The sequence below is a fragment of the Bactrocera dorsalis genome, chromosome 3 (genome assembly GCF_023373825.1).
Source record: "Bactrocera dorsalis isolate Fly_Bdor chromosome 3, ASM2337382v1, whole genome shotgun sequence".
Taxonomy (NCBI): domain Eukaryota; kingdom Metazoa; phylum Arthropoda; class Insecta; order Diptera; family Tephritidae; genus Bactrocera; species Bactrocera dorsalis.
The window spans coordinates 41,518,314-41,545,992 of NC_064305.1; the positions used below are offsets into that span (position 1 = coordinate 41,518,314).

A 27,679-nucleotide genomic window follows, 5' to 3' on the forward strand; every position below is an offset into this window, starting at 1 on the left:
ATTTATAGGTATGTACATATATACAACCGTTAGAACTATTATACTCTGTTGCAAGAGTATGAAAACAACATTTTCCATATATATTGGAAAATTTAAATATCTAAGTATGCCATTTGAACTTAAAAATGGCCCAAGTATATTTCAGAGAACAATGAATAATATTTTACATGAATTTATATGGAAATTTTGCAACGTACATACATATACATATATTAATTATAGCACACTAAGACCTCACTACGCGTCGACTCGTTTGGCATTTTTTTCGAAGTTGTGTAATTACTGAATTTTTCAAACTGCGTTTTTTTATTTCTTCCAATTGTGATCAGTATTTCTCAGAGAATAGTTTTTAAAATTTCTAAAAAGTAATTCTCCGCTTTGTAAATTTAAATTTTGTTTCGATTTAAGGGAATCTCAAAATAAAGTTTCCATTAATTGTTATTTGATTCTCGATTGAAGTGCAAAGATTTTTCAATCATTATAAAATCATAGTTGTAGTGAAAGATTGATTATAAATTAAGGAAAATAAAAAAAGTGTATTTGTATTTTTTTATTTTTAAACCTTTTAGAGCATAATAATAATGAGTGGATGTATTACTGTTGGTCAAATTACAAATAAAAACTATAAGTTTGAATATAAAATTGGACATTTTACGAGGCTCTGATAATTGGAGGACGGAGTCATGTGTAGAAGTTCACGCAAGTGAGAAAAGTTCTCTGATCGCCATTCACTGGGTCTTTGACCAAGTATCCTCTGGGTAGTCTAAAAACATCCGTTTGAAGGCGAGCTAAAGTGAGAAGGCGAAACATCCCCTACATAGGGTTGTGTGCTGGGTTTGGGACCCGCCACGTAAAAAAACACCCCCAATGAAAAGTAAAGACCCGTGAAAGGAGAATCGACACAAACCACCTCTTCGTCGATTTCAAAGCTGCTTTCGACAGCACGAAAAGGAGCTGCCTTTATGCCGCGATGTCTGAATTTGGTATCCCCGCAAAACTAATACGGCTGTGTAAACTGACGTTGAGCAACACCAAAGCGACTCCCTATTGTGTGACTTCTTCAACCTGCTGCTGGAGAAACTAATTCGAGCTGCAGAATTCAATCGAGCAGGTACAATCTTTTATAAGAGTGTACAGCTGCTAGCATATGCCGATGATATTGATATCCGGCATTTGAGAGCTTGAACAGTTCTGGTTGGATGTGGGAAATTTTTGGTCATAAAGTATCATGCTTTAAAAGAATTATTAGTGCAAATTTGTATCCCGTTATATTAATTTCTTCTTCGTATAGTGAAAAATCAAATGGAATCTAAAATTGTGTTATATGGGAAGTGGGCGTTTTTGTAGTCCAATTTCACCACCAAAAGTTTTTGCCCACAGGCGCCCTTTGCTATAGCAATATCCTGTGCCAAATTAGAGTTTTATATCTTAACTTAGTCCTTAGTAAAGGCACTTTATAGGTTTTCGGTAAATGGCGTTTTGTGGTAGTGGTCTGATTACGCCCATCTACGAACTAATAATTTTATTGTACTAAGGAACACGGAAGATGGAGCCATTTGTAGAAGTTCACCCAAATGAGGAAAGTTCTCTGATTGCTTGGGAGTGGCTAGAAACGATTCTTTTACATATGACTCAAGCAGCTCAGGACTTTCGGTCCTAGACCAAGTATCCTCTGGGTAGCCAAAGAACATCCGTTTGAAGGCAAGACATTCCCTCCGCAGGGTTATGCGTTGGGTTTGAGACCCGCCACTTAAAAAACGCACCCAATGAAAAATAACAATCAGACTCGAATGAGAGACTTCCGTTTGATGACGACCATGGCAAATGAATTAATTGGGAAGGTGCCGCTGTCCAGCTGGTTGATGTCTTTGTTAGAGTGAAGACTGACATCAACGCAGTCCAAGAAATGCAATGGACGGGACAAGGACTGAGTAGATACTTGCGGCGTTTACTACAGTGGCCAATGAGCGTCTAGCCCCAATCCTCATCAATGCGAAATTCTTATATATATATATATCGCTGACTTGACGGAAGATAAGGACGATGTGACTAAAGATACCTTCTATGAGCGCTTGTAGCGCACCTCAAAATCATGCTTGGCGACTTGAACGCCAGGGTGGGCAAGGAAGGTATCTTTGGAACAACAGTCGGTAAATTCAGCCTACACGAGGAAACATCCCCAAATGTTTTGAGACTGATCGACTTCGCCGGGGATCGATATATGGTTATCTGTAATACCAAATTCCAGCATAAGAAAATACGTCAAGCTACCTAGCTGTCTCTGGATCGAAAAGCTACCTACCAGATCGATCATGTTATGATAGACGGAAGGCTCGTCTTCAGCGTTCACAGTGCGTTCAAGGTTGGTCGAAGAGTGTCTGGCGTCACTGTCTCTGGCGGCGAGAGCTTTTATTATAAGACTGGTGTGGGTGCCGGGCCACAGCGGAATCGTAGGTAACTGCAAGGCTGATGAGCTGGCAAGGAAAGGCACCCTAGAGTCGCTATCGGTAGAATGGGAACGGATAAGTGCTCCTGCATCCTCCTGTTCTCTACTACTGGCCTCGCGACTGCTCGGTCAGCGATGGTCCAGCATTGGTACCTGTGTGGTCGCAAAGGCCTTTTGGCCCAAGATAGATCGCAGAAGATCTGGTGATCTCTTTGCCCTCAGTAAGGCTAGTCTCTCATTAATGATGGGGCTCCTGACGGGCCACTGCCCTATTGGCATACATGCTGTAAGACTGGGAATCTTACCGGACGCCGCATGCAGAAGATGCAGTAGAAACTAGCCAGCACTTCCTTCTTGACTGCCCTGCTTTTGAAAGGTCAAGACTTAGACACTTGGGGGCACATAGCTTCAGAATATCCGCCGACCTGACGGGCATAGAAATTAAGCGCCTCTGCAAATTTGTATTGGATACTAAACGGTTTGCTGATATCTAAGTCCGAACACGGGAGTTCGTTTTTCAATGGCTTCACAAAGGACTACTTCTATTAGTCCATGTGACATCTCTTGATCAGCCATCTAACCTCACCTAACCTAACCTAGCTTCTATCTTGTTGGAGCTCAGATTCCCACCCGCCTCTGTGCAGCAAAAAATGCACGTCAACAAACACAGGGAAGGTTCGACGTCGAGAAGCTGCAATTACAACAGACAGCCGAACGATTTTCTACTCGACTTGCACTCCTGCTCTCTGCGAGGACTCGTCAACAACTCGGTAAAAGGGAACTGTGGGACAGCATTTCAAGCTCCTCACGTACAGCTGCAACCGAAATCATTGGATTTCGGAAAAAACTAAAGAACTGCTGGCACGACGAGGAGTGCCGTGGGATAGATATCGAGAGTTGAAGAGGGAAGCGAGAAGCGAGAAGCGAGAAGCATTTGCACAGAAAAAGAAAGAGGCCGAAATGTGTGAGCATGAAGAGCTTGACAAGCTGGCTGGCAAGGGTAAGGCTCAAAAATTCTACGAAAAAATGCCGCGACTAACTAAAGGTTTCAAGACCGGAGCATACTCTTGTAGAAGCCCCAAAGGTGATCTAGTAACCGATGCCCAAAGCATGCTAAAATTATGGAGGGAACCCTTCTCCAACTTGCTAAATGGCAGTGAAAGCGCAACGCCAGGAGAAGGCGAACCCGATTCCCCAATCGATGACGATGGAGCAGACGTTCCATTGCCAGACCATGAATAAGTTCGAATAGCAATTACCTATCTGAAGAACAACAAAGCGGCGAGACCGATGGATTGCCGGCCGAGCTATTCAAACACAGCGCTGAAGAACTGGTAAGCAGCATGCCCAACGATTGGAATTTAAGTGTGCTCTGTCCATTTCACAAAAAGGTAGACCCCACAATCTGCGCCAACTACCATGGGATAAGTCTCCTGAACATCGCATATAAGGTTCTATCGATCGTATTGTGTGAAAGGTTAAACCACCAAGAAACTGATTGGACCTTATCAGTGTGGCTTTAGACCTGGAAAATCACCATGCGACAAATCTTGAAAAAGACCCTTGAAAAGAGAACCGATCAGGTGCAATCTTCTATAAGAGTGTACAGCTGCTGGCGTAGGCCGATGATATTGATATTATTGGCCTCAACACCCGCGCCGTTATTTCTGCTTTCTTCAGTATCAACACCACCAACAATGTCAGCCTGGAAATCCAACTCAGAATAACTCTTGCCAACAGGTGCTACTTCGGACTGAGTATAGGCAACTGAGAAGTAAAGTCCTCTCTCGACGAACAAAAACCAAACTCTATAAGACACTCATTATTCCCGTCCTGCTATATGGTGCAGAGGCATGAACGATGACAAATCTGATGAGTCGACGTTACGAGTTTTCGAGAGAAAGGTTCTGCGAAAGATATATGGTCCTTTACGCGTTTGTCCCGGTGAATATCACATTCGATGGAACGATGCGATGGAACGATGCGATATGAGATATACGACGACATTGACATCGTTCAGCGAATTAAAAAATAGTGGCTACGCTGGCAAGGTCATGTTATCTGAATAGACGAAAACTCTCTAGCTCTGAAAATATTTGACGTTGTACCCATCGGGGGAAGCAGAGGACCTGCCTTCGCTTGATATCTCCATTTTCCACTATATAGCGAAAACAAGAAACTCCTGGCGGGCTATTGTTAATTTGGCTATAATCGCGTAAGCGGTGTCTATGTCAGTAAAGAAGAAGAAGGAAAGCGCATACCAAGTTTCACAAAGATATCTCAATTTTTACTAAAGTTATAGCTTGCACGAACGGACGGATAGACAGATAGTATATCTCGAATATTTAAACCAATAATAAAACAGTTGTTGGAGTTGAGGTTTTATCCGAAGAACGAATACCAATAACATTCATTACAAAAACACTAAAGAATTTATAAAAATTGCTTAGGGCGCAAGAGTTTTAGGGCGGCATTATGTCAAATTATCCTTAAAATTTTTTTTGTTTTTTATCTAATTTAAAAAATTGCTTTATTTATAAAAATTATAGTTTCATATTTTAAGTTCAGTTATAAGGGGATTAATTAACTTTGCATTACATTTATTCTTTCAGAACTAAATTTGCTTCGTCGCATTAACGACTGTGATTGGTTTTTTAAATGTCAAGCAAGTGATAGCTTTTTGTGCATTGTTACTGGTTACGAAAAGTGGGTTGCTTACAAGAATGTCAATAGTAAGAGATCATTGTCTAAAAAGGATGAACCAGCTCAAACCACTTCGAAGACCGATAGTAAAAAAAGGTTATGTTGTCTGTTTGGTGAGATTTTGATTTGTGATTAGCTGGACAAAATGCGTGATGCGTAGTGGTGTGTTACCAGGATTGCGAAACCTCATACATCATATTAAATACATTAATTTAAAGACTAAAACGGAGAATTTAGAAGAAAAATTAATAATCCTGACAATACATGCATATTTGAATCGGGACGCTTTAAATTAAAGATCAGAATCACATTCGAAGCGTTTTATTTTGATTTTTTTTTTTAATTTTCCGTGTTCCGGCGAAAAGTTAATTGTTAAACGTACATCATGAGGAAAGAGATGTTGCTTTTTATATACTTACCCTAACAAAGAGTTCTTTGGCTTTGAGAGGACATTAAGAAGACTTAAGTCAGGAAGGATACCACGGAAGTTTTCTGTCCTTTGTAGAGCTTGTTGCCCGATATGATCATATTTTGCGGCAAGTTTTGGATATCCCCAAGGCTTTTTTATCGTTTTATTTTGTTCATAATTATTAACTGTTTAATATCAGGGCTTTTTGAAACTTTATTTTTTTAAGTGTTCAGGATCTACAAGAAATATGAGTTCAACAATTCAAAATGAAATGGAAAATGTATTTAAAATGGAAATTTTCAATAATGTACTAGACGCAATAATATCTCAATTAGATATACGTTTTATTGGTAGGAGTGCAGTCTGTATATATTCGATTTTCTAACATTAAGCTACTTTATAACAAAAGTGTGACGAATTCCAAAGAAAATATTCAGATATATTAGGCCCTAGTTTTTCTCTTAAATTGATTAATATTTACCACCTAGATTTACCTCAATTAACTCAAGCATGGACTGTTCATCAATTATGTAAGGTAATATTGAGCAAATATGGAGTGCCAGAATGCGACCTAATGGAAGTATTTACAGCATTGTTATTATTCTTTACAATTCTTGTGACTTCTGCAGCAGCTGAAAGGTCATTTAGCAAATTAAAAATAATAATAAACAAGAAATAAATATAGTTAAAAAAAAAACTAAAAAACACGCTTTTAAAGCATATCAAACTAAAAAGTGAAAAATAATTCTTTGTATAAACTAACAATAATAATGAAGGAAAAATTCCTGCATTATTGTCAATATTTGTACATTTTTGTGTTTGGTTTCTGCACACTTAACATATCGTGCTGGCTTACCACTATAATTTTTTGTACGCGCTAATGATTGACAGCTTTTACATTGTATTTCAAAATTCGACTGTTCGACGTGTGTAAAATGTTGAGAACGAAAATGCAGCTAACTCTCTACAATTTTGAGGATTAAATGGGAGTTATCAACAAAGTTATCTTCTCTAACTCCTAAATTAATCCGGATAAACGCTGCCGTCTGTCAATGCTATAATATATGTATGTATATATATCTCTTACGTTTCGATTTATTTATATTAATTATTACATAAATTCATTTACACAATTTCGTTGTTTTTTTCATTTCCAAAAAACGTTGGGTAAACTAAACTTGTATACAGTGTGCAGCATACCTTCACAGCATACTAACTTGTACACATATGTGAAAGTTGACATTTACAGACCACCTTTGCACAAATTTACTAATAAAATCTCACATTCTCCCCGCTGTTGAGAATTTAATCCCCAAACTTTAATGTTATGACTTTGTAAGAAAAAATACAGAAAGACTTCACAACAATGTGTTTCGATGTAATAATTGCAACACCCGTTGATTTGTAACCTATCAGGGGCGATGGATATTGCGAAACCTCTGAATGATTGTTGATTTTTACTTACGTGTGAAAAAGTATTCAAGCGCTTGAGTTGTGCAAGGGGCTATGAGAATAAAAACGCGCACAGGTTTCCCGCAGCGGTACAGCACAGCATGACTATGTATGTATCATCACACTATGCGCGCCGGCTAAAAATAATGCACTTGACTACTTCACGATAGCACCCTTTGAATTAGAGTCGTGTGATTGGTGCGGACTATAGGGGGTTGTTTTGTTCATAATTGTGATTTGTTTCATTCTATGATTCTGGGTTTTATTCCAATTAAAGTTTTTAAAAAGTAGTCAAGAATACTTTTTTGGCAACCTAAGTTTAGAGAAGCCATAGTATGCTCCCTAGCTTCTTGGGATGCAATAGCCGCTTGTGGGTTTTTAATATGACTGAACTTCAAATACTGAACCGGCATACCAATTTATTCGAATCGCTCTCGCGGTGTTTCTCTTCGCAGCTCTTGATATGTGGAATTACTTCACAACTTTTACTCTCTTAGTTTACGGCACGTGCAGTTCAGACTATGCTCACTGTGCGATTTATAGCGCATACTCAGTGTGCAGTACGAATACTTCAAAGAGAATATAGCTTTGTTTTTGAAGCATTCAAGAAGGTTGCACAAGACTTTCCAAACATATGCTATAACATTATGTTTACGTTATTCAAAGGATACGCACATATCCTTTGAAGTATACCTGGTATTTATTCCCAATACGAATTGTGAATTTTTAGTGGGGGAACAAATTATTTACACTATTTATTTGAGTATTTTGAATTATATGAATGTAAATAACGGAATAAAAAAAATATTTGTCGTAATATCGTCACTGTTCGGAGTCGCGGAAATGTTTTCGGTGTTTATTCGCCTGAGCCCGGTGTTCGGTGAAAATTCTATAGCGTTATCATCATTATAAAAGATAGTGACCATTAAAAATTGCAACTACAACAACATGTCGCGTCGTAAACAGGCAAAACCGCGTGCATTTCTTAAACGTAAGTAGCTTGGCTATACTACACAATTATTCATAGGTATATAACTACATATATACTTATAATTACATGAAGTTAATCAGTTATATAATAACATGCATATATTCAAAGTAAACATCATAACTAAATCATTGTGATCATCGTGTTTGAAATGCACATGCATTCGCAAATAAACTAAGGACTGCTTTTCCAGTCCAGAGGTGCAATATAGACTTTAACAACGTCTAAGTCGTTAAATTTATTTAAGAACAAGCTGGAAATTCCTTCTGATAACATCACACAATCTCCAATCAAACTGCATATTTTTATAGTTAATATGTGATTTGAGCGACATCAGCAACTTTAACTAATTTTTGCTTTAGAAGAACACTTTGGCGGCAGCCATGTAAAAGATATTAGGCATCACAAGCGAATACCTTTCGACCTGGGAATGCAGTGTTACTATACGAACAACCTTACACAATTTATTAGCAATACAATTCATGCATATAATGCACATGGATATTTGTTTTTATTCAACTTCGTTGTCGATGCACTTTTGGCGCAAAACGTCCTCCCATTGTGGCTAGCCATGCACCCATACCAAGTGTCCCTTGCACCTTTTATTTTTGCTCTTTCTCGTCCTGACTTTCGGCTAGAGTGAGAGTAGATTATGGTGTGTGGTGGAATGACAGGCACATGCACGTATTTCAGTTGCTCATACGCCACCGAGCGCAGCGATTTCCCATGTGGCGCGCACACTCACTCGATCCAATATCACAATAACAGCAACAAGGCTATATAAAACTTTATGTTTTGTTCGTATAGCAGCTTGCCTTCCTCGTCGCCGGAGGCATTACTATCGCCTCAATTTTGTTGTTGTGTATTTGTTGTATACACTCTACTTGTTGTCGGCCCGTAACGCAGCAGAGCGGCGCATCGAGGACGGTAAAACACAGAAAACCCATCGTTGGTATTTCTCTTGGGAGCTGTCAAACCCAAGGGACTTCCCCAGAGGATTAGATCCGCTTGGACTGCGCAGGAATGGTTGGGGTAGACTTTCGTTTTAATTCAGCCAGTTCAGTGTGGCTTGTTTCGTTTACTTTCAGTTATCTCGCAAATTTTGGAACGTACATATGCATTCGTGTTAGTGAGTAAGAATACAGTGAAACTTTTTTGAAAATCTCTCTGCTCTGCACAATAACATACTATCAGTAATAAAGCCATTACTGGTCTTGAGATTGTTAAGTGCGGTCATGAACGCAATTGGTTGCAGGTTCTGTTCTCTCCAATACTGTCCCTTACGAAACTGCAAAAAATGTAACGATGGTTCCATTTGCACCATTCTAAGGAATAACTTATAGGAAACTGTACAGCAGCATTACAAGATTGTACCTGCAATAACAATTTCCAAATATTTTAAAATATCCTGTCTCTAATTTCTCTATTAAATACACAACTATATATTTAATGGCGTCAACTTTGACTAAAAATTTCTAACAATACATACATATGTATGTCTTCTTCTTTACTGGCGTAGACACCGCTTACGCGATTATAGCCAAAAGGGGGGTCTCTCATCCGAGGCTGTTTGTTGTTTTTCATTGGGGGTGTTTTTTACGTAGCGGGTCCGAAACCCAGCGCAAAACCCTAAGTAGGGGATATTTCGCCTTCTCACTCTAGCTCGCCTTCAAACGGATGTTCTTAGGCTACCCAGAGGATACTTGGTCAAAGACCGGAAGTCGTGAGCTGCTTGAGTCATATGTAAAAGAATCGTTTCTGGCTACTCCCAAGTGAATGGCGATCAGAGAACTTTCCTCACTTGCGTAAACTTCTACACATGACTCCATCCTATGTATGTACATAGATGTAATTACTAATGGAATAACAAATCCCAGTCCTTTGGAAAAAACAATATGACATCTTATAGTTGTATCAAACTTTTTAGCTTCTAATAGTCCTATAATCGTCAGACATAACATCTTATCAAATATATAATTTTGATTTGCTTCAGATATAATGCCTTATCAAATACAATATATTGGTTTGTCGAAAAAGTCTTTTCGTATTTGGTCAATAAATGTCGTTGCAGTCGTATATCTACAGTGCTACCAATCACATTGTGTCATACTATATAGTTTTAGAAAGGCTGTGAAAGTTAAGCTGAAGCTTAATGAATTTAACAAAAAAAAATTAAATTCGGGTAAGTTGAAAAAAAATATTACAGCTGTTAAAAAATGAGTGAAAATGATAAAGAAATTCGCTATATTTTGAAATTTATGTATAAAAAAGGGAAGAATGCCACGCAAGCCACTAATGAAATTTCTAAAGTTTACGGAGACAATGCTGTATCAGTTTGTGTAGTACAACAATGGTTTGCCCGCTTCTATTCTGGAAATTTCGATTTACACTGATTGAATCATTTTTCTAGCGGAAAAATGGCAAAAAGTGGTCCACCAAAATGGTACACATTTATTTATTTATTATTATAAAAAAAAAAATAAGTTAAAATTCGATTAGAAATATGATACGACTTTTTCGACTACCCAATATGTATAAGTATAATTTGCTTATGATTGAACACAAAACTGATTAATATTATTGAGAATACGAATTTACTAAAATAATTGAAAACTATGCACAAATTTAAATACGACAATGTTTATTTGCCATGCTAGCTATAAATTTCGGTCTCGAGATAGATTTTGAAATTTTCATCAACCACTTCATTAAGCTATCTCCAAACCCATATGTAAGAATATGTACATATGTATAGGTTGGTATCCAGCTCTCAAGTTATTGCTCAAGAAAAAAAATGCATTATTTCTGCAAGTAGTTTTGACAGCTGGTTACGCATTGTGAATGATCCACATTAGAAGAGTAAGATAGAATAAACAAAGAAAATAAACATTGTGCGTAATATGTATGTATGTATGTGTGAAGTAACATAATTATTTTTCTTGCGATTTAAGGAATGTTGTTGATGATTCGTAAGTTTTATACAACATTTCAAAATGAAATATACTTCTTTATAATGATTTTAACTAATTTAAGACGATTTTAACGATTACTTTGAATTTCCTTCAAGAAACAATTGTTGATTTGATGTTTCTTCGCAAAACAAGGTTTGCCATATTCACATTTTATTGAAAAAAGCATTAAAAATTAGTACTAGATTACTTTAGAGCTGCATACTAGCACAAGTAAATTTATCGCAGGAAAGTTTCTTGACCGTTTCTTAAGCATTTTTTATATAAAGTTTTTACATTTCTTGAGAGCTGGATACTAAGCTTATACATATATGTATATATACATACATACGTTTGCATAACTAGAATTTTCTGACTGAATTGAACTATTACATTTCATATTTCTTTTATGTTTTTAGAATAACAATTTTATTGTAGATCAAGACAAGCGATAAAATTTATTCCAAGTGCGTGCCAAAAATAGACGCCATAATTTTGCCAGCTGACTTCCGTTCTTCCTCCTCCAGAATTTCGTTCATCTCCTTCAGTTCAATTGAATAACTATAGATTAGAATTCGGAAAATCGTGGAATCATGTTTCGCCTAGTGTTACTTTTTGGCGTCCACTGGATTCATAGGTAAACCACTTACGAGTGGTTGCTTCGTATTGCGTAGAAGCACACTCAAGTTTTGGTATTCTCAGTAGAGCTTTTTCGTCAAAACAATGTTTGATTAGCAGACAAAATCCTTTTATGGCTTTTTTGCATATACCAGGTATGTATCTTTTCATGGTTGGGTCTTACTAAGATATATGTTTTCCACTTATAGAAAGCATATGGACATCATTATATAACACATAGTCCGTTTATGTCTATCTGCCAGCGAAAGTACTATCAAAATTGTTTCAGAGATAAGCCGGAACAGACATACAGATAAAAATTTAAAAAAATGTTTCTTTGGTACAATGAATGCTATATTATATATTTAAAAAAAACATATTTCTGTACTTGTTATTTATGTGAAACTTTTTCAATGATCACCGACATATTTAAAACTAAGCTAAAAAACATTGCTGGAGTTGTTTTTGTTTATATAGGTAGGTAGATTTTAACCCATAAATGCGATGTAATTGTTTGAAATTTCTTTTTCCAAAATTTATCAATTCCGTAACCTTTGCTTGCTGGGTTATCCTTTCTGTTCATATATATTAAGTCAACACATATGAATGGGCCATTATAAAGTTGAGCTGTTGTTTTGATCAGGGGGAGGGTACATGCTTAGTGGTCATTTGGGACCAGCTTGAACAACACCAGTCGCGGTTCTGATGGGGGAAAAGGGGGTTATAACGGCATATACTTTCGCGTTCCTTACAAGCGTGTAAACTTAATATTGTTGTTATTGTGAGAAATATAATGAATGGCTTACAATCCTCTTCTCGCCATCCTGCGTTGCTACTCTTGCCTATTATATACATGTGTATGAATGTATTTTCTTTATCAAATGTAGTACAACGGTATTAGTAACAGTCATAAAAGTGCACCTTCGCTTTAGAACACCTCATATTTGCCGCTTTTGCCGCAACTAACTGCGTCGGCGGTCATGGTGGCCAACAGTAAAATGAATGAATGAACGAATGGGAACAAGACGCTTAAAATCGTTGTTGCTGCCGTGGACCACGGTTGTTGGCATCCAGAGCAAACGACAGTAATAAAGGCAACAACAACAAGTTTGGTGCGGGCTAGTGAGTGACTGAGTGCGAAATGCACTCTGGGGGGCTTTAAACTAAAATGAAAATCGCTTGCATATGTACATATGGGCGCTTGAACCCCAATGTATCCACCACCAATATGCGCTGCCGTACATCTCATATGAACATATTTATCCAGAAATATATACATATATATACATACATAAACCTTTACCTTGTGGAAAAATGGAGTATACGAGTATAGATGCCTTTGTACTGCTCGCTTACTCTGTAGCCGTATATAACGGGTGATTTTTTTGAGGTTAGGATTTTCATGCATTAGTATTTGACAGATCACGTGGGATTTCAGACATGGTGTCAAAGAGAAAGATGCTCAGTATGCTTTGACATTTCATCATGAATAGACTTACTAACGAGCAACGCTTGCAAATCATTGAATTTTATTACCAAAATCAGTGTTCGGTTCGAAATGTTTTTTATCGACAAATTTTGTTCAGCGATGAGGCTCATTTCTGGTTGAATGGCTACGTAAATAAGCAAAATTGCCGCATTTGGGGTGAAGAGCAACCAGAAGCCGTTCAAGAACTGCCCATGCATCCCGAAAAATGCACTGTTTGGTGTGGTTTGTACGCTGGTGGAATCATTGGACCGTATTTTTTCAAAGATGCTGTTGGACGCAACGTTACGGTGAATGGCGATCGCTATCGTTCGATGCTAACAAACTTTTTGTTGCCAAAAATGGAAGAACTGAACTTGGTTGACATGTGGTTTCAACAAGATGGCGCTACATGCCACACAGCTCGCGATTCTATGGCCATTTTGAGGGAAAACTTCGGACAACAATTCATCTCAAGAAATGGACCCGTAAGTTGGCCACCAAGATCATGCGATTTAACGCCTTTAGACTATTTTTTGTGGGGCTACGTCAAGTCTAAAGTCTACAGAAATAAGCCAGCAACTATTCCAGCTTTGGAAGACAACATTTCCGAAGAAATTCGGGCTATTCCGGCCGAAATGCTCGAAAAAGTTGCCCAAAATTGGACTTTCCGAATGGACCACCTAAGACGCAGCCGCGGTCAACATTTAAATGAAATTATCTTCAAAAAGTAAATGTCATGAACCAATCTAACGTTTCAAATAAAGAACCGATGAGATTTTGCAAATTTTATGCGTTTTTTTTTAAAAAAAAGTTATCAAGCTCTTAAAAAATCACCCTTTATATATACAAATATGCACTTATCTGATTATATATGTACCGTAATTGCATAAATACTGACCAACTATATGTATATTTCTCTACTTATTTAAAAATGTGAAGAGCGATCATTTCTTAAACATGTTTTACATATGTAACTGTTCTGCTGTCATCGTAGTTAAGTGCTGCATAACACATCTACTATGAATAAGTTTACAAAGTTCGTATTAGACCCCAATTCTTAACAAGTAAGTAAGTAAGTAAATTCGGGTGTAAATGAACATTTTATACTCAATCAGTTTTATCTATTTGATCAAATACTATTAACCTACCACATATTAATTAAACGCTCCCTGGGGATCATTAAGCAACCTCACATACACTCACCAATCTAAGTGGATCAATCTACCTGGATGCTCGAAAATTCTATTATATATTAGTTATTGTTTAGCATTGAACTAAACACTCAAAACAAACCTGTTTAAATGACGTATATTTTATATTTGCACTATGTACAATAAAACAACAATTCAATTGATATCTCTTTTAGGTCAGTACACTCCAAGTATCATCCAATTCATTTGAAGGACAACTACCTTTAATCTTATGCTTAACTCAAACTTATATAGAAAAATAGTATGTAAGCGAACTGGCGAAAGTAATAATGTTGTTATTGTATACGGAACGGCACAATGGTCTGATCAAAGAACAGTAAAATCGTATCGATATGCCAAAGCTAAAAAGCATCACCTAATAATGTTGATTCCAGTTGTTCTTGTATACTGCACAAAGGTCTGACCCAAACAATGGCAGAATGGCGAACACTAAAATACGTCAGCCGATAATGGTGATGCCAAATAGGGTAGCGTGTACCTGGATAATGGTTATGCCAAATTCCACAGTATAAATCATTTAAATTAAGTGAACTTATTATTAATCGTTAACAGTTATAAAATGTTTAGTTCAAGAATTCACTCGATAAGTAAAACACGCTCTGCTACCTGTGATATATGTAAAGTTACCCGAAGTTCAAAAATTTTTGTAGTAAGTATATGGGAGCTAAGGGAAGTATTGACTCGAATTAATCCATTTTTGACACACAGATATGCCATTGTCAGGTAGGCTTATCCCTGATTTTCAATTTTATATCTCACATTTTGACCGAAAGTTTCGGAAAAAAGTCAACTTTAGATACTGAAGTCCAAATAATCTGAATCAAATGGCTTGAACAGTTTTGTTGGATTTTGACAATTTTTTATCGTAAGATGGCATACTAACTGGTGTTCCAACAGATGTACTTTTTTCAATAGCCTTTTTTGACAGTTTTTATTTTATCTTTTTATTCATTATTGTTTGGCATATTATCAAACCGTTCAACTTTATTACGAAAATTCACATTATGTAAAGAATATGTTTTGCGCGGCTCGGTCAACTTATGGTCTACATAATCGGCCAACTGAGTGTACTATTCGCAACACCATCAGCCATCTTGTTACCCAGAATTCATTATTGGAATCGAATATTAACCAAATAGACCATGTCCAGCACGCACACGAAGACCATGGGGAGTCGATTCGGCGCCGTTCGCAGTAACTTGAACCGTTATCGTGCCATGATAACCGACTATTTAATTGAAGCTCGCATTTTGAGAGAACACTTCGGTGAGCAGATAATTTATCGTTTTGGCTTCGATGTAGGCTTTGGAACAAAACATAATGTGTATCATTCGCCAGTTACCAGTCGGAATGCTCGAACGAGTCATCGAAAATTTGACTCAACGAATGGACTATCTGAGACGTTGCCGCAGCCAACAGTTGAACGAGATAAGAGATAATGTTCTTTTGAACGATAAGAAACCTTCCCCATTAATTCATTGAAGTTTCTGTGTTTTTTACTAAAAAAAGAAGGCACTATAAGGTACTACTATCGCAAAGTTTTAACCCGTTATGTTAATTGCTTCTTGATTTAATGTTAATCGTATGTAGTATTGGCAAAATAGGTAAGATCGGGTATATACTACCCTCAATTCCCATATACTGTATATGCATAATTATTTTCGTTTAGCTAACAATTATGTCGAAAATTCCGGCCAATGTATGAGTTATATACACCATATGTGCATATATAATTGCTGGGCTTTGATTCTGTCAAGATGCAAGAGTTTAAAATGTTGAGTTGCACCCGAACTTAGCCCTTCCTGACTTGTTTTCAATGACTCCGTAAAGGAATATATAAACGAATCTATCAGATTATTTACCATATATATAATATATATAAATATATATGGCAAATAATATGACGTATATATATATATATTTTTTTTTTGTTTATACTAGATACAAGTATGAATTCTATTTAATGCTTAAATAATGACGTATAAAGTACCATATAGACATACAACTATAATTTGGACCAGGGGCATCTTTTAGGAAGTGTGCATGTGCCCCGGTCCTCTAATAGGTTTAATGTACACATCGGTGTAATGGGGTATAGTGATGCTTCTGGATAAGCAGTTCAGTCGTAGGGGTATACCCAAATTCTTGTCGCACACCCTGCAAACTTACTCACGTAAGATGCGGTAGCCAACCCTTGTGGAACTGAAGTCACGGTTAAAAGAGAGAGAAAGCTTCAGCTTTCTACAAATTAAATTATTGTGTTTTCATTTGTCATTATTACCGTTTACAATAGTAAAACTGATCTAAAATATACATTGGAACCGATCACCTTTGATTCTTGCCAGAAGTTTATTGTAGAGCCAAAATATTTCTATAGTCAAACTTTCCCGGAAATGCCGTTATATCATTTTTACTTACATGTGTAAGTACTTATGCACATACAGATATCAATGTGTTAACACATTAGCAGTATTATTAACTAACTAATCTTAATTTCTTTTTTCATCTTTCTTTTTATTATTTTATTAGTTGGCGAAGATCCGGATAAATGTTCTAATCTTGAGCTTTTGGAACCAAATGCTAAAAAACATGAAGAGAACAGAACAGCTAATTTGGAAAAACAAATGAAACCTGAATTTAGCAAAACACATAAACAGCAATGTGATCAAAAATTGAACTCAGCATCAGCAATTAAACTAAAAATAAAAGTATCTCATGAGACTTCAGCAGTATACACTAAATATGAACGTAAGTTTAACTTAAATATGCGTTAATATAGGCAGTTAAGGTATATATGATAAGTGAGTTAAGATGTGGTTTAATTCTATAAGAAGCATTTATTAGTCAACAATATAATTTATTATTTTAGTTAATGGCTCTAGGAAAGTATATACTGGCTAAGCCTGTGTTTATTCAAGGAATACAGCGTACACGGACGACAAGGTGTTTTCTGTATGTTATTTCATATTATACAAGTATACTTAAAATATTGTACGACACATTTACGGGGTACACAAAAATATTTTTCATTAGCAACTTTATTCATAACTTTTTTAAGATTTCGATAATACCTATTTTGCATATTTTTAAACAATTACATACCAAATATAGAAATTCACATTTCCGAATATATCGTAGACTAAATTACTACTAACTTGTGAACTAACTCTTACAATCCTCATAAATCGAACTTATTAATCAAAGCAAATGTGTGATACAAAGCAACTCTGTCATTCCTCGGCGCTTCTACGAGTTTGGGAAATAAAAGTTTTCTACCAGACACTGCCGTGTCTTTCAAGCAGAGGTGTCTTGACATCAAGGTAGCATAGATTTTCTACTTCGAACCGCAGTCCTTTTCAGAGAGGACTTCAATAGCAGAGCGCCAATGCTCGCCTTGAGTTCGCTCAGAGCTGAAGTTATTTTTCTTTCTTGAATAGAAAAATCTTTGTTCCATTTTATATATTATAAAAATATTTTCCAGCTTTCTTTTGTTTGCTTAATGCGGCAAACTAATGGAGACGTATTTTCTTATTTCGACACAATACGAACTATTTTGGAGTTACGAATTTTCAAAATGGAAAAACCTCAGAATTATACGTCCATTGACCCTATTAACGAAATATTTATCTAACTTACGCTTCTTTTCTATAATGCAACGCAACGGAATCTACATAAAAATATACATATACATGTCCATTTAAGCTTATCCCTAACAAATTTATACATTCATGGTCACTACCTGCTTATAGTTGGCAAATGATTGTCATAGTAAAGCGGAACCAAGCGTATCAATGCGAATTATGTGTTGGATGTGTCCTTCTTGGCTTATATTTATGTTCGTTATGGCCCGATTGGGTAAGGCCTACCTCGTGCTTAATAAAGAAAATATTCCTCTGTGTCCAGGCAATGGCACTTGGGTGGCACAAGTTGAAACGCAGCAGCAACATGTAACATAATGTTTGTTACGAGCGCGACTGGAGCAAGTTGACATTAAAGGCGTACAACTTGCGGTAACACACATAACAAGGCTTATGTAGCACGCTTGTAGGTATGCGTATAGCTTCATTTATTGCCACTATGGCATTTGTGCTTGCAAGTGTAAAACAAATGATTGTGTACTCTTTTTTGATTTAAAAATTACAGAAGTCCGTTTGCATATGAAAACAGCTCTTCGCTTTTTTCTTTTGTGTGTCGTTTACGTGTGCTAAAAGCATCCAGAGAAATCTATACGATCTATGTGAGAACATTGACATAAAGAGTTATATGAATATATCTTCAGTGTGTAGTTATTTTCAGTATAATAAGGAAACGGTTATAGTAAGCAGCGTTGGAAATAATGTGTTAAAAAATTATTGAATTAACATTTGAAGTTATTTTTAAATTTAATAATTCCGAAAACCTTAGTTTAACTAATAATTTTTAATTCTAATTACTTAATTGAAAAATTGTAATCCCAAGCTTATAATTAAACATTAAGAAAATAAATTGTTTTCAATTTACATTTTTCGCGTTTCGCAATTTACATTTCGTGCTCCTCAATTTTTAAACAGAGTTCATACAGAGCCATCACACTCTAGAGCAGCTTACACATTCAAACGATTTATATTTTATTAATTTTTAATCCAAGCTATTAAGCTGATGTCATATTATTTAAACAAATGTAAAAAATTTAGTGTTCGAAACAGAATCCATCCGTAATTGGATTTGTCCAGATCCTTGAAAATTAAGAATTTATACATATTATATACATATATATTTATATCAGGATAATTGGGTGTTAAAGGTATTAGAATTAAATTAATTCCACCAGAAATTCATATTATTTCATTAAAATAAGAATAACTAGTTGTAGGATAAGTGGAATATTCTCTGTCTTTGGGTACGTAGATAAAATTTTTCCTTTTGATAGAAATCAGCAAAATTCACCTTATTTGCTTAATTTATTGTGTTGATGGCAGAAGAATATGTCGATGTATCTTTGTGTCCTTTGGGTTATACTAACACATACCAGTACAATTTGAGAACTGTGTGCAAATAATACAATATATGAGTCAACAGTGTATAAGACCTCTGGGTATTGCATAATTTCTGGAGGGACATGTGAATGGGATACATTTCGAGTTCCGAAAATTCACTTTGTAACAATTAAGTAATTCACTATACATCTGAACATACATATGTATATTCCAATAACGAATATGTTTATATTAACAATTATATGAATGAGAAAAATCCTTGACGTCTTGTAACTAAATTCTGTTTATATGTACAGTCAAAGACAAAGGTTCAAATACACCAACAAAGCCCCATTTTTTTATTGAAATAAGATATCTTATCGGAAATGTAGGTATGTAGTTTATTTATAGTAAACTATTTACCAACATTGAAACCCAAAAAACGCATCGCATGTGTTCTGTAAATTCTGTAGGTAGCCATTATATTCCATGATTTAGCAACATATTTAAATACCGCAGGTTTGGAAAATAAATGGTTGTTGTATTATGCTGTTAGTCACCTCTATAGGCCGCCACAATCACCAGACTTGAACCCGATTGAGGATGTTTGGGAACTATTGGTAATGCATCTTCAACTAGCAAATAATCCTTGACATAAGCTCTAAAAAGGGTATGGTCTAAAATTACGTCATCGAAAATAAAAAGTTTGATTCTATCTATGTCACGCCGTCAAAAAGCAGTTATTGAAGTCCGAGGTGTATCAACAAATTACCAAGACAGTTTTATGTTCCTTATTTAAGTTTAATTTAGTAACAATATGAAACACTATGTAATGTATTCAAACTTTTGTATCGAGTAATTTTACATTTTTGATGAGATTACCGTTATATACGCGACATCGATATTTTGTTTAAAATAAATTGTTAGTTAATTATCTACTATAAATTAACTGCATTTTTACATTTTCGTTAAAATGCTTTATTCCAATAATATTATTGGTGTATTTAAGCTTTTGTCTTTGATTATATATATAGCATTGGGAATTATTCAGGTTAGGTATAATTATACTGATCTTCCCTTAAGATTTTTTAAACATAGAAAATTAAAATTCAGAAAATTTAGGTTAAATAAGGTCTCAGTCAACTGCAATTCCCCGGTGGTATAATTCTGAAATTTTATAACAGGTGTGCTAATGTGAAATAAAATTACGAATATAAATGTGTTCACTGTTGCCCCGTTTCGGCAATTGCCCTATGCCACTGTATTCGTATGCGTGTAAACGTTTACAGCGCTTGGACAATGAATCTACTTAAATTCATTATTTTTTCGGGCCGCGGCCAGACATAAAAAAACGTAGCATCTCTTTTGCAGGATCAGGTATCATACAGAGTTTAATTTTTCCATTATTTTTATGCGCTCCTGGATCTCTATCACTTTAAACTATCAGGGTGTTTTTTTGGGTTATTATACATACATATATCCATTTTAAATGCATAAGTCAGCATTGCTACATTTTGCGATGATCATCCATATAATTTTTTCAATGTTCTGCCCCTAACATTTGCTGCATATTCTTTAGAGGATTAGGGATGGGTGTTATTTTTATAAGGTCAAAATCAAGGCTGCGATTTTTTCCCCGATGTTGTGATTAAAAATTAAAAATATTGTCCTTGAAAATTTTATTTTTTAATATGAATGAAGAAGGCAAACGCAAAATGCTTTTTTTTATAATTCTTTATTATAAGCTTAGGATTAATTTTTGCTTATTTATTTTCCTAAGAGGCAATTCGGAGTAAAGATGATTCGGTATGCCGAATTAAATTTACAAATAAAAAAGATATCCTATTTTGTTGGCTATAACTGTATATTTACATACTAATACACCTCAGTTAATGTGCATGCTTGTGCGACGGTTTTTGCTTGCATTTGTGCTTTGGGTGAACATCTTGCGAGATGATTGTCCTTCACTTTTCTTGTATGTTCACTTCTTTCGCAACCACATGGAAGTTGCTCATTTTGTCATTATTATTCCGTTGGGTATAAAATATTAAACAAAAATAAGTTATCATATTTTCTTTACATATTTTTATTTTTCTTTCCACTTGTCATAGCTGCAACTTGTTACATTTTACATAAATAGGTTTGTAGCATTGAATAATATCATAAGAAAAGTAAAAAAAAATCTGTAGCTAATCTTGAAATAAAGAGACATAAAGTTCATCACTTTCCAATTAATACTGCTACTTTAATGATAATTTTTTAATTTTGTTTGTCTGCCTGTCTATGTTCGGCGGATGACCGGTAATAGTTTGTGGGTCCATGGGACCAAGTTTCTAAAGTTGATACGGATAGCGCGTATTACTCCTATGGCGGTATTAAGTTAAAGTACTGTACTTATTTCTCACTATCATTTAAAATCGTGATCACTGCGTTCACCCTTAGCCCCTATTCACTATCGCTTGGATATTGAAATAGTTTATTGTCAGTGTTCTGTCAAATATGAAGACCCATAGAATGGGTCGTGAGGTACTCCACTTGCAATATAAAGGTGTTGGTACTTCAATGTCGAACACCAGTCGTCAGATTTTAAAAAGCTCTTTAGATTGTTTAATATATATTAAGAATACTTTTCTAGTGGAGTATAAAAGCCGTAAATTTCTATTTTCATTCGCTGAGTGGGTTAAATAAAGTTTGACACGAAGTTTGCAGCAAGCTGAAGGAAACGTCTGATACACTATAAAATTTATATATAAATGATCGGCATGACGAGCTGAGTTGAGTTAGCCATGCCCGTCTGTCTGTCCATCTGTATGTACGCGAATAAGTCCCTTAGCAGCTTAAGATATTGTTTCCATACAAAATGATCGATCAAAATCAAGTCCTTATACATAAATCCTTTTCATTTAACAGTCTATCTTTACGAAATTGTGCATAGGATATTACTCAATGATCCGAATCTCCGAACATATTTCTTTGATTCGACCGCCATATCAATTATCTGTCAATCAAAATTACCGATCAAAATCCAGTTCTGTTATGAAACTTTTTTGTTTGACAAAATATCTTCATGGAATTTGGCATGGATTACTGTCCTAGACAACGCTACAGTCTTCACATAAATTGTTCAGATCAGACCGCTGTAGCACATATTTACCATTCTTCATAAAATATATGCCTCATGGCGTAAACGACTAGCAAAGCGAGTTTCCGTTGGAAACAAATCGTTGATCGGTTACCATATGTTTATGCTTTTGCAACCTGTTGTTACAGTTTTGTTCATACATATATATATGTATATACAAATAATCAGGATGATGAGACGAGTTGAATACCGATTGACTGTCTGTCTGTTCGTCCGTCCATCTATGCAATCTGTAACTTGAGTAAAAATTGAGATATCTTGATGAGACAAAAAAAAGTATAGGTTAAAGTATATATCTCTAAAACCGTTCAAGTAACAACTACAGATACATTAAATTTTTACACAGAGATGGTATTAGACAGATTTATGAGAGTCGGGATTAAAATTGGACAATGAGGCTGGCAGTGCCCCTTTTTAGGTGAAATCACATATCTCGGGACCTGCTTGACCGATTTCAACCAAATTCGCTACATGCCAATCTTATGTCACAGCGTTAAAATAGGCGAAATCGGAAAACAACCAATATCTAAATACGCCAAAGACATAAAATTTTATCCACTTTTAGAGAAAATCACATATTTCATATAAACTCCACGGCCGATTTCAACCAAATTGTGACAAAATGTGACATTGTGAAATCGGACTACAACCACACCTACTTTCCATATAACATAATTTTTAATTCCTTTCGATCTTTCCCTTTCGTGTATACAAATCAAGAAACAATTAATATAAAGTGATAAAATTGCACGTACTTACATACATTGCCTTTGAAGTATGCCAACTTTTGACAAAAAATCATCCAAATCCAACCAAACCAGTTCAAGTTGTACCGAATAAAATCAGAGCAAATTCTTTCCTTTCCTTTCGGGGGAACCGAATACATATACCCGTGGTAAGGCATGCCTGTCGTAAGAGGCGACTAAGGTCCTGGCCGCCAGTCCAGAGTTGTGTGGAAACTCAACTGGTAGTAGCTTCGGTTACAAGGCCAAAGACTTTAACCTGGTACTACGAGGAGCAGTTAGCCCTTGGAGGTAACTCCAATCTGCTCATTGGGTTTGGCTCTTTGTGAAGATTCGTGGTGGCTGTGGTTAAAACCCAAATCGCGGGAAGAACTGACTTTGTCAGTTCAAATGTGGAGTTGCATTGCAACCTGGCGCCGTGCACATAGTACGGTAGAGGTTTTAGATGGGCCTCGAACCCTACCAAGGTGGTTAGTGTGTCCATGCCACACTGCCAATTGGTACTGAAAATGTTTACCCAGTTTTCAGGGCGCTGATCAACGCATTGTATTGATCCGTTGTGGTTCTGAGCACCGTAGATTTTAGCTGTTCGACAGTAGGAACCTACGTTAAACACATACTTCACAGTTGTTGTTGATACATACAATCGGGTCAATACTAACTCTTGTATACCAAATATAAAATCTACAAACTTCCGTAAAAACTAACATACCGTGTAATATTGGATATACATATTTACTATAGTTTAATGCCGAAAATATGGGAAATTGGTATACGAAGTACCCAAACTTCAATATAGTACATACTTATAAATATTTTCGTTACTCTAACAAACCTTGTTTCAAAAATGGAGGTCAGTGTATGAGTTTTATAAATATGGAATTACTTGGGTTCCGAACTTCTAGTTGACTTTTAGCACCTTAAGATATTTTCCTGGCTTGTCTTTAGTCATGGCAAGTTACAACAGTATGAAATATTCTGTTACGCCAGAAGAAAGCTCTTCTATAATTGTTTCAAAGTATGTTATATAGTACATGTATGTAGTTGCTTTGGTAAATGTCTTGACAAGTTTATAGGTTCGATGTAGGCGAAGATAAAGTTTTTCATGTTAGTTTTATGTTTCCACACCTTCTAAGTTGAGTATTTAATTAAAGCTACGTTTTTTAATTGTTTGTGCTATGTTTAATACTTTTTCCTTACGTATCTAATCTACTTTGGAACTTGGCTTAGTACGTTAAGCATCAAAATACATATTTTTACATCCAGTTATTTCGTGTAGGGATCCTGAGCGCGTGTCTATCAAATAATATAATAAAATAGATTCGCACTCTTTTTTCAACGTTACAAAGCTCATTTGCTGTAGGTATGTTATTTAGATTTAAGCCCAGTTATCAAGTCAGTTGTAGCTTTTTATAATTTGAAAAAATATGTACGATTCACTACATCAAAAATATTTGGTTGTTAATTCCAAATTTAAATTATATTGGAAAATCGTATGAATTAAAAATTTAATTTTAATCTCAAAATCATGAATAAAACTTGACAAATTTCAATCGTTTCATTACAAACTTGGGATTAACATTTTTGTCAATTCGCTATTTGGGATTATTAAAATCTATTTTTAGTTTTTGCAAGTTGAGTAGAAAATCATTAGCCTGTCTGTTGTGATTGCAGCTTCTCGACGTCGCACCTTCCTTGTGTTTGTTGACGTGCGTTGTTTATTGCACAGAGGCAATAATACCTTCTTTTCCAAATCCACTTTTCTAATCCACACCACTGTTTGGAAATAGGAAACAAATTTATATCTACTTTCTTGGGATTACAAATATTAAAAAGTAAATAATAATAATAATTTAAGTTTTAATTCAATTATTATTTTAGTGCACTAATTACAACCCTGGTTTGCAATGAGACAGTTTTTAGTCTTTCTCGCCATTCTAATGGACAGTGGACAGTATGTTTTACGATCTTGAGATTGTACCGCTGAGCCCTTACCGCAAGGTGCCAACGGTGTTCCTACCCGTTCCCATGTTAAGCACCTCTAGCAAGCGCATCAACCTTGTAGTTCACTGTAATATCGTTGTGGCTAGGCACCCGCACTAGTCTATTAAGGTAGTAATCCGATGCTAGATAAATATAAAGCGTATCCCTTTGCTTGTCTTAGCGCATAGTCAGCGACAACAAGGTTAAGGCAATGGGCAACGCTTCGGAGCAGAAGATCTATCTTTATGTGAACGCTTACTCAGACTCCGAAGTGAAAGAAAAATTGTTAAATGATAAGCTTTTTCACTAGTTTCTAAAAATACAATTATAAAGTTTCTGTACTGGATGTACGAAATTATGAACGAAATCATCGCAACATTTTCATCGAGAAATACTATAAACCATTTAAAACATACAAATCGTCACCTAAAATGCAAAATATCGTATCATCAAAAAATTCAAAATTGAGTTCTTTATTGATTACGATTCACGATTTCATATTACATATGTATGTAGCACAAATTTTAAGCTTCTCCGATTAGAAATACCTAATTTGTATTAAAAATTCAAATTAACGTATCATCACTCATGTAAAAATAACAGAGTATTTTTTATAACGAAGTTAGCATTGATTTATTCTTTATGTTTTTATTTATTGGTTATGTTTAAGGAGGGTAAGGTTTGACAACTTTTTTCCATTTTTTTTTTATTTTTTGTTTCTGAACCATCAACAACTCAAGAATATTGTGTTACAGTTTTAGGTCATTCGGAGAAAATCTAACGTCGTTAAAACAGGTTGAATAACGGTACCTCTAACTAAGGTTTGCGCGCCTTCCAGCTACCTGCGCTGAGCGGCGAGAACTTTGAATCGATTTTCCCAAATATGTCATTTTTAAAGTCGGTGACCAGCCTACAGAAAAAACTACTGCATCGATCGTTTTTTTGTACAAATATTCTACATATATATATGTAGCTCTCGAATGACATCGAGTTTTTCCAAAAATTTTAATTACTAACAATTTTACAATAACAAATAGGTCGCTTTTTTCGTCTTAAATCGTCATTTTGGCTTGAAAATAGTACCAAAAATTGAAAAATTAAAAAAGTATGCGCTCCCATGTGCATCAATCTTGACCTCCCAAATGCGAGATAGTCAAGAAGGAAAAGCTAAGCTGTTACCACCTCATCTTCTTCCATACCGTTTCTGCAAAAGGCGTCTGGTAGGATTCCCTGCCTTACTGCGTGGACGCCAATAGGCCAATGGACCGTTAAAGGCCTCAAAACTAGGGAGAGACTAATCTTACTGCGAGCAATAAGATTACTAGGGCCAGCTATTCAGTGGTAGAACATAAGAGGATATGGGAGCACCCACCCTCTCCCATTTTACGGATAGAAGTTCCAGGGTGCCTTTCCTTGCTAGCTCATCAGCTTTACAATTGCCTGCGATTCCGCTGTGGCCTAGCACCCATATCAGTCTTATCACAAAGTCACTCGCTGCTATTGATAGCAAGATTAGGTATTCTTCCACCAGTCCTGAACGTATTGTTAATGAGTTTAAGGTTAGTATCGCCGATCTGCTATCTGAGTGGATGGTCACTCCTCTGAAGGAGGCCGCAACTCGGAGCAGTAAATCTAATGCTTGCTTAATGGTTGCAACCTCGGCCTGGAAGACACTGCAATCGTCAGAAAGTCTGAAACTGGTGTTGATAGAGAGCGCCTGACAGTAGACCGCTCCACCCACCTTCCCCACAACTTTTGACTCATCAGTGAAGAAGCTCACTGCCCCTCTCCTCCAAAGGCTTCTTCCCACCCACAACTCCTTCGCCGGTATATTGCTAGAGAAGGAACCGCCATTTTTATAGCTTGAAATAACTTAATTTTTTTCTAGTACTTTACATTAATAATAAAAATAACATGAAATATGAAAAACTTGTAGCTGTCTTTATTTAAAATTAAAAAAATATATATATGTAAGTATTAATATATTATAATATTAATATTAAAATTTTTAATTTTTATGCAAATTTAGATAGATCATACGTTATTTTGTTTCAGAATTGAAAATTGTTTCGCTTTTCGAGGTTAGCCTCCTGTTGCGGTTTAATAGCGCTCGCGGAAGATGAATTATATTAACGCGGATTGAAATAAAAGACGTGCTATGCGGTCGAGTTCCTTTATTGAAGAGAGAGATAAAACGGAAGCTGGATTGACAGCAAGCACATATGTAAGTGCTGCCCATGAAGCTTCAAACATATGTTTAGAAAGGTGATGCCAGATAGGCGCGAACATACCGGCCGCCTTGAACAACAGTTCAAAAAAGTACAATTTTAATTAAGATCTAAGAATATCATATAGAAAATATGTCCCCCTTTGTTGGTAGTAGCGATAGCTTGATCACGGGCCTTAACAGCTCTCCTTCGGATGTCTTCAAATTTACAACCCGAACTTGACCATCCGTCCCTGGGGAAGTGCCAATAACACGGCCAAGCTTCCATTTAGTTGGGGGCACGTTGCCTTCATGTATGATAACGATATCATCTTTCTGCAAATTCGGCGTTGAACGTATCCATTTCGAACGACGTTGAAGACTGACAAGACACTCGTCTCGCCATC

General features: G+C 35.9%; 1 protein-coding gene across 1 annotated transcript in view; it reads left to right on the top strand.

Annotated features, from left to right (window-relative positions):
• The first annotated feature begins 7,686 nt into the window (after positions 1-7,686).
• Positions 7,687-27,679, top strand: part of LOC115066617 (uncharacterized) — a 36,668-nt gene continuing 16,675 nt past the window's right edge. The window contains exons 1-2 of the mRNA XM_049451448.1: positions 7,687-8,001; positions 16,773-16,991. Of these exons, the coding sequence (XP_049307405.1) occupies positions 7,959-8,001; positions 16,773-16,991 (262 nt within the window). The 5' untranslated portion in view covers positions 7,687-7,958. The remainder of the gene's footprint in view (positions 8,002-16,772; positions 16,992-27,679) is intronic.